Raw genomic sequence first — 8,110 nt, forward strand, 5'->3', positions numbered from 1 at the left:
ATCAGCTTCTTGGTCTCCCTCTTAGTCTTTGTTGATTTCTTGTCTTTGTCTCCTTGTCTTCTTTTTCATCTCCTTTTTGTCCTCATCTCGTCTTCGTTGCGGTTTCGCTCATTATTACTGTCTTTGTATTCTTCTTTGTTGTTCTTCGTCTTCTAAGCCTTCATCCTGAGCTTTATTTGTTGTTGTATTCTTCACTTTGTTTCCTCCTTCTTCTCACTTCGGTCTGGTTGGTCTTTGTTGATCCGTTTTTATTTTTCATCGTATCTTTTTCTTTGTCTTTGTTGTCTTAGTCGCCGCCTTGTTTTCTGTGGCTTCATCCTGACCTTTATATACCGTCGTCTTCTTCACTGTTTTGTCTTCATGTTTTCTTCTTCATCTCATCTTGGTCTTCTTCTTGATGTCAGTTCTTGAATCTTTTTCTCTGTCAGCGTTTTTGTCTTTGTCGTTGGTCATCTTCTGCCACTTTATCCCGACCCTTTGTTTATTGTCTTTATCTTGGTCCCTTCCTCGTCTTTGTTGTTTTTCATCGTATCTTTTTCTTCTTCTTCTTTGTTGTTGTTTTATTTGATGTTTTATATGACGTCGTCTTCTTCATCTCATGTCGGTATTCTTTGTTGATTGTTTTGTTGTCACCTTTGCTTTAACGTTCTACGTCTCTACATCTATGTTACTGCATCTTCATCTTATGTTCTTCTCTATTATCATTGTATCTTCTTTTTCTTTTTCATGCTAACCTTTTTCTTCTTGGTCTGATTTTGTCTTCGTCTTTATTTCCGTCTTTTTCCTTCTTAATCTTCGTCGTCCTCCCCAGCTCCTTCTGAAACTCTCATTCTTTACCTTTCTCGTCTTCTTTTCATCATATGACCTGTTTGATTGAGTCTTTTTCAGTCAGCGTCGGTACAGTGTGAAGTGACGTCGATATAAATGTAAAATGTAAAACTTCTGTGTTTTTTATTTTGGTGTTGATGTATTTTCAGGAGACGCCAACCGACAAATCAGTGACCTCAAGTTCAAACTGGTGAAATCTGAGCAGGAAGTCACCACTCTGGAACAAAGTGTAAGTGTCTGCGCTCAGCTTTGGTAGAAACGCAGGATAAAGTCAAATAAATTTAAATAATCACAGTCAATAAAAGCGTCCTTTGTCTTCAAGAATAAAATAGTGTCATCGGCGTCAAACGAAAGTTTTTGTTTATTCCACTGTATTTTCTCTGACTCAGGTGATCCGTCTGGAAGGTCAGGTGACTCGATACAAGGTGGCGTCTGAAAACGCGGAGAAGGTCGAAGATGAGCTGAAAGTGGAGAAGAGACGACTTCAGAGAGAAGTGAGGGGACGACCAGCGTCTGTCTGATGTTTTATTTTTACTGTTGTGTATCTCTTTAAATTAATGTATCTTTATTTATTTTATTTTATTTTTCATAATTTACACTTTCTGTCTTTAAATTGTGCTGGTAGAATTTTTTTTCTATTTTAATATTTTTTAATTTTATTTTTTGTATCTATTTAAATTGATGGATTTTTTTTAAATATTCATTTTCTGGTTTTTAAATCTAGCTGGTAAAGATGTTTGTTTATATAAATGTATTTCGATTTAAATATTTTCATTTATTTGTTTATTTATTTTTTTCATTTTCTGTCTTTAAATTGCCCCGGTAGAGATATTTATCTATTTTATTTTCTACTTTAATATTTTTTTAATTGTGGTTTTTGTAGCTTTTTGAATGTAAACATCTTCTTTTTTTAATTTCGATTTTCTGGTTTTTACATCTGGCCAGTGAAGATTTTTGTTTACATATTCTTTTTCTATTTTAATATGTTTTTAATTGTATTTTCTTTTTTTTTTAATTTATTTTTTAATTTACACTTGCTGTGTTTCAATTGCGCTGGTAGAGATTTTTGTCTGTATTTTTTTTCTATTTAAATACTTTTTAGATATATGTTTTGTATCTTTTTAAATTTATTTATTTATTTTTTAACATCTAATAATATCTAAATCGCGTTGGTAGGGATTTTTTTTTTTCTGTTTCAAAATTGTATTTAATTGTATTTTTTCCAACGTCTCTTTATTTTATGTTAAATTTTTAGTGTGTCACTTTTTGAAGACGTCTGCAGCAGAGGTTGACTGATTTTAACGGCCGATATAGTGACAGTGGTTTGGAGCAGGAAACCGCTGATAACCGATAACGCTGACTCTCGCACATACTAAACAAACTGAATTTGTTATTCTCTCACCATTGACGTTACGTTTTTAAGAGAAAAGTGTCGCTCATTGCAGCCCTGCACTGTAACCTTTAACAAGTCGCTACACACGCTTTTTCTCCCGGCGGTGCTTCGGTGGTGTAGTTGGCTCGTCAGTACGGTGGGACGAAGCCGACACTTCGAGACTTAACCTGACATTGTTTTCAATCGTTCTCAGACTTCACTCTTACCTTGACTTTACACGTGTGGCGCTCCGTGCAGTCGCTCCCACGTGACCAGAGGTGGTTACAGCCACCGTCACTGTCGGAGCCTCGTAAAGTCTGATTAGCGGCAATTAAACTGATAAATCAGTCGACCTCTGGTTTGCAGCAAACGTCTTGTCCGTGGTTTTGTCCTGTGATGATCTCTGTTTGGTCTTTGTTGTCCTCGACGTTGACTCGAGTCTGTCTGTCCCTGTGGACGTAAACAAACATGTTGACGTATGTGCTCCGTCTCCTGCAGCTCCGCTCCGCTCTGGATCGCATCGACGAGCTGGAGGTCAGCAACAACCACCTCTCCAAACGCCTGGAGAAGATGAAGGCCAACCGTAACGCCCTGCTGGCCCAGCAGTGACGCTCCGTCCCCCCTGGCGTCCCCAGAGGTCAAAGCGTCCCCTCGGTGGAACTGTTTGTGCCATGTTTTCATCTCCAGCCTGACGCACAGCACAGAGAGACAATCAGCGCTTGTTTCTGCTCCGCATGCAGCACCGGACGGGCGGAGTTAACCTGAGACCAACCAAAACCAGATGGCGTGTGACATATCAGTCAACATATCTATCAATCAATCAGTCTATCAATCAATCATGGACAGTGTGTAATGTAGCTCTAAAGATCCCGGTGCCATGAACACAGCTCCCATTGGGTGGAGTTCACCACCATCACTTCCTGTTTCATTTATGGTTTGTTTTGTTCTATGTCGGAGGAGAAATCTCCCAGAATTCATCTCTGTCTCTTATCGAGTCTGAAAAGTTCTGTGGGAAGACTTATTACAGAAGAACGGCCGCGCTCGTGCTTATTTAAAAAATGATAACAATTATTTTGTCATCGCGAGATAATTAAGGAAAATGTGTTAAATTAATGTCGATTCTCCTGAAAACAAAAAGCTGTTTTCCTCATAATTTCAACATGACAACGCTTATTTCCCTGAAATAACAAAATAAACCGATGTCGACATTATGAAGCTTGTTCTCGAAAGAACAGTTAGGAAAATAACAACATGACAAAGCTTATTTACTTTTTTTGGCAAAACAAAATAAGAAAAAAATAAACTCAAAACCTCGAGATAACAAAACTTTAACTCTCGATTTGTTTTCTCACAGTAACTAAAAGATTTCTTAGTATTACGAGATAAAGTTTGTTTCCCCGAAGAAACAAAACCTTAATGACACTAACTCATGATCTCAAGATAAAGCTTGTTTCAAGATAACAAAGCTCGTTTCCTACAAATTACAAAATAAACGGGTAATCTTGAGATAGTAACTCTTGTTTATTCGACATAATAAAATTAACGTGATCTTGAGCTGGCTCTTTTCAAAATTTTTAAATAATAAACTCATAATGTCGAGATAACAGAGTTTTTTTCTCGAAATGATTTCCTCGTGATTTCAAAATGACAAGCTAATTTCCCCAAAATACTTAACTGGTGATCTCGAGATAACAACGTTGTTGTTGTTGTTGTTTTTTGGCAAAAAAACCTCAAAATCTCTTCGTCTCATCAGAGTGACGAAATAATAAAATCATTATCTGAAGATTGCAGCATTAAAAGAATAAATTTTAAAAAATGGAAGCGTCGCTGTTGTCGGCCTCCGTACTGAAGTCCTCGCAGCGTTCATAATGAGTGGGCGATGAAGAGCGCGTGATGTCATCGACTGTAACAAGGCTGTGTGATGTCATCGACTGTAACGAGGCTGTGTGATGTCATCGACTGTAACAAGGCTGTGTGATGTCATCGACTGTAACGAGGCTGTGTGATGTCATCGACTGTGACGAGGCTGTGTGATGTCATAGATGACAACAAAAATCAGGATGAATCAGGTCGTTGTTTCAGGACGAGCTAACGAGAACTCTTTGTCTGCAGACACCGTTCACATGACTGATGATGTCAGAGCCGCAGGTCAGCCGGACGACGTCACGTAAAGAACGGAGGATGACGTATACGCCCGCCACAGTGTCTCAGCATGTCCTGTCCTGCTGTGGTAAACTCCGCCCGCCTGGCCCGCCCAGGTGTGTCTAAACAAACACTACATCTGCCTCGTCCACATTTAGCTCCTCCCATCTGTGTGAAGCGTGGCGCTACCTCCTCTCCGACACCTCAAAGACTGGACCAGCGGAGAGTCGGCGTTTTTTAACTTTATTTGGGTTCTTGGTTTGTTTTTTTGTTTCGTCGTTCCTCAGTCGATTTTTTATGTTTTCACGTGGGACAGGTTTTTTCTCTCCGAGCCAAACTCCTCGTCGGCTCGTCTGTCGGACTCTGTGTGGTTTTAGGGTTAGGGGCCAATCATGTGTTTATGGTGGCGGTCAGGTGACAGAGAGGGGCGTGGCCTTGTGTGTTGGGCAGGTGGACACGCGCCTGAATCAGGAACATGAATCTCTTCATGGCACTCGGGATGTAAAAATCACCAGCTTGTAAATGTTTGAATATTCATGTCTGTACCGATTCATCATGAACGAATGAACGTGCGACGAGTTTGAATCCAAAGCTACAAACATTTTGTTGTTTTAAAGGACGGACGGAAGTAAAGGCACCGTCGTCAGCTCGCCAGAAAAAAATGTTTACTTTGTTTCTGAACACTCGGATACGTTATGTTTGCCGGTACGTTGCAACTTTACGTGTGTTTAGATTTAGGCGCCAAAATAAACACTTGGTTTGGTGACAGAAGTGCGGCTGGAGAACAACTGTTTGGTGACTCAAAAAGGGCTGGACGGTTGATGGGTCCCTAAAAACCATCAATGTTTGGTGACACGAAAGCATCCAAACATGTAGAAACGGTTGCCCCTAAAAAGCACCCACGTTCCGTGGCAGAGAAGTGGTTCACAACGGGACGAAACGTCCTTAAATCCTCCTTCGTTGGTGACAGAAGAAAGCACCTGGAAACTCAACAAGTCGCTAAAAACACCAAAAAAAAAAATTGGTATTGAAATGTGGTGACAGGTCCCTGAGAACCCTCAGTGTCTGTTGAACATGTTGAACAGCTCATCACTTCAGAGATGCTGACACATGTGAACCTTAGAAACCTAACGCGTCCGTGGTCGACAGAAACATATGTACCGTGTCCCCCTGGCGGCGGGGCCAATGTGCGTCATTGATGTTTAAAGTTTTGGATTCAAACTCTTCAACACTGAAAAAAAAAAAGTTCTGCAATAACTGAATGTACGAGCCATCGCTCAGCAGTGACGTCTTATTTCCTCCACGTTCCAGAAGTCTGTCCGGGTGGTGGCTTTTATTTTGGCAAGGTGTGATATCATCGATCAGCTGTTATTGATCAGGAGGAGCTCTTCATTAAACTCATGCTACATGTCACCACGACTCGTCTCTGTCTGACAGGATGTAGATTAAATTAAAGTCTCTGACATTAATCCTCAAATAATTGTTGTTTGTTTCAGTTTGATCAAATCACTTTTTTTAGATCTCAGTTTTAGTCGATCAGTTGCAGAATAAAATGTAAACATTTAAGGAGATATATTAATTATTCACCCTTTCTTTTCATTAATATTGTTATTTATTAAGAATATTTATTTCATACATTTAAATTAGAAAAATATTAAATCAGTTCAGCTCCTGAAATTTAAAATAATTTATGACTGAGTTTTTAAATTTATGTTAGTCTGATTGTATTATAATATTTCACTGTATTCATCTTATATTACGTAATATTATTATTGTTATTATTATTATTTAACATTTAAAACTATATTTATTTAATGGGCCTACAGTATTTATAAATTATCTTTTTATTTCATTACAAGAGCACATGATGTAATGAAGTGATTTAACTCTGATCATTTGTCTGCTAAAATTAATTCTGCAGTCACTTCTTAAACATATGAAGTTGAATGTACCTCCACCACAGTGAGCTTTAATTAGGTACTAAATAATACAAATATTATTAATATATGATCAGTATCAATGATGTCATCACCCATTGATTTATTTGATTATTTATAGTTAAAACATTTAAACTAAAATAATAAACCTTCTTTGATGTGTTTTAGATTCAAAATGATAAGCAGTGTTTATTCTGGTGAAATGTCCATCAGCGTCACACGGACTCACACAAAGCCTTGTGGGTATTGTAGTAGTCCGGTGGTGGTGGTCGGAGGGTCTGTTCCCGCCCTCCTCTCCCTCCCTCGGCCCGGACACCAGCAGCAGCAGCAGCAGCAGGCGGACCGTCGGGAGGATGTAAGCCGCTCGCAGCGCTCCTCTCTCGGCTTCACTCTCTGTCACGCTCCGCTCCACCGGCTCCACACCTCCCTCGGACTCACTCGGCTTTCTTCGGCTCTTCGGGTTCGTACCTCGGATCAATGACCCGATGATGAAGGTGATCACAGATGAAGGTCTTCATCACTCCGTCTTTTCTTCCTCACACTTTACACAGCTGAATCCTTGATGAGGGATGACGTCATGGGTTTAAATGTTTTCAGGCTGGGAGAGTTTGGGCTGTTGTTGTTGTTTGTGTTGTGTGTTGCCATGGTGACGTGAATCAGTCCAGAACTGTGTGAGACTGTTAATGAGGAGAAGCTCATTAATATTCAGACACTGCTGTGACGTGCTTCAACTTCACTCAGGTTATTGATACGTGATGATGTCATTCTGTGGGTTCAACTGAGGAGGGAGGAAGGAAGGAAGGAAGGGAGGACAAGTGGAGTTTAAGGAGGAAGGAAGGAAGGAAGGAAGGAAGGACAAGTGGAGTTTAAGGAGGAAGGAAGGAGGAGGGGAGAACAAGGAAGGAAGGAATGAAGGAAGGACAAGTGGTGTTTAAGGAGGAAGGAAGGAGGAGGGGAGAACAAGGAAGGAAGGAAGGAAGGACAAGTGGAGTTTATGGAGGAAGGAAGGAGGAGGGGAGAACAAGGAAGAGGAAGGAAGGAAGTGAGTGAACAGTTGATTCAGGTAAAGTGTCGGAATCAGTACGGGGGACAGTTAGGGCCAAGATAACGATAAAAAGTCGTGAATCTATGAAAATAAATTTGAAATCTACAAGAATAAAGTTGTAAATTTAATTTACATCTTTATTCTTGGAAGGACAGGAGGAAGGACGGAAGGAAGAACAGGAGTAAGGAAGTACAGAAGGAAGGACAGAAGTAAGGAAGTACAGAAGGAAGGACAGAAGGAAGGTAGGACAGAAGGAAGGAAGGACAGAAGGAAGGACAGAAGTAAGGAAGAACAGAAGGAAGGAAGTACAGAAGGAAGGACAGAAGGAAGGAAGGAAGGACAAAAGTAAGGACAGAAGTAAGGAAGAACAGAAGGCAGGACAGAAGGAAGAACAGAATTAAGGAAGTACAGAAGGAAGGACAGAAGGAAGGTAGGACAGAAGGAAGGAAGGATAGAAGGAAGGAAGGAAGGTAATGAGGAACTGACTCCACCTCCTTCTGCTCTGTGGTCCAGTATGAAGTCAAACAGGAAATGGCTCCTACTGGTCCTGCTGGCCTGGCTCCTCCTCTTCCTGTCCCTGCTCTGTCATTTCCTGGACCTCAGATCCTCCTTGCTGCCTCGATCCAGATCTGCCGCAGAGTCCCAACCCACCAGGTCCGAAACCCGCCGGCTGGCCTCTGTTCAGGGGGGGCTGAGGAACCAGAGATCTGCAGGGGAGTCGGTGGCGGACTGGAGGAGGAGGAGGAGGACTGAGTACAGGTCCAGGTCTCAGGACGTCCACATTTC

At 40.8% G+C, this 8,110-nt stretch overlaps 2 protein-coding genes across 8 annotated transcripts in view; both read left to right on the forward strand.

The window, feature by feature from the left end:
- lrrfip1b (leucine rich repeat (in FLII) interacting protein 1b) overlaps window positions 1–4,026 on the forward strand; it is a 29,807-nt gene extending 25,781 nt beyond the window's left edge. For all 4 annotated transcript variants that reach the window (XM_049570423.1, XM_049570425.1, XM_049570424.1 and 1 more), the window contains 3 exons: window positions 978–1,057; window positions 1,218–1,322; window positions 2,699–4,026. In XM_049570423.1, coding sequence (XP_049426380.1) covers window positions 978–1,057; window positions 1,218–1,322; window positions 2,699–2,809 — 296 coding nt within the window. In that variant the 3' untranslated portion in view covers window positions 2,810–4,026. The remainder of the gene's footprint in view (window positions 1–977; window positions 1,058–1,217; window positions 1,323–2,698) is intronic.
- Window positions 4,027–6,460: 2,434 nt separating this feature from the next.
- LOC125885053 (beta-galactoside alpha-2,6-sialyltransferase 2-like) overlaps window positions 6,461–8,110 on the forward strand; it is an 8,320-nt gene continuing 6,670 nt past the window's right edge. Inside the window, exons 1-2 of one of the 4 annotated variants that reach the window (XM_049570429.1) lie at window positions 6,461–6,789; window positions 7,838–8,110. The exon at window positions 7,838–8,110 is cut by the window's right edge and continues 398 nt beyond it. In XM_049570429.1, the coding sequence (XP_049426386.1) occupies window positions 7,839–8,110 (272 nt within the window). In that variant the 5' untranslated portion in view covers window positions 6,461–6,789; window position 7,838. Of the gene's footprint in view, window positions 6,790–6,839 lie in introns of those variants that run through there. The other 3 variants (XM_049570427.1, XM_049570428.1, XM_049570430.1) reach the window with 3 other exon arrangements.

This window comes from Epinephelus fuscoguttatus, linkage group LG24 (genome assembly GCF_011397635.1).
Source record: "Epinephelus fuscoguttatus linkage group LG24, E.fuscoguttatus.final_Chr_v1".
In the NCBI taxonomy this organism is placed as follows: domain Eukaryota; kingdom Metazoa; phylum Chordata; class Actinopteri; order Perciformes; family Serranidae; genus Epinephelus; species Epinephelus fuscoguttatus.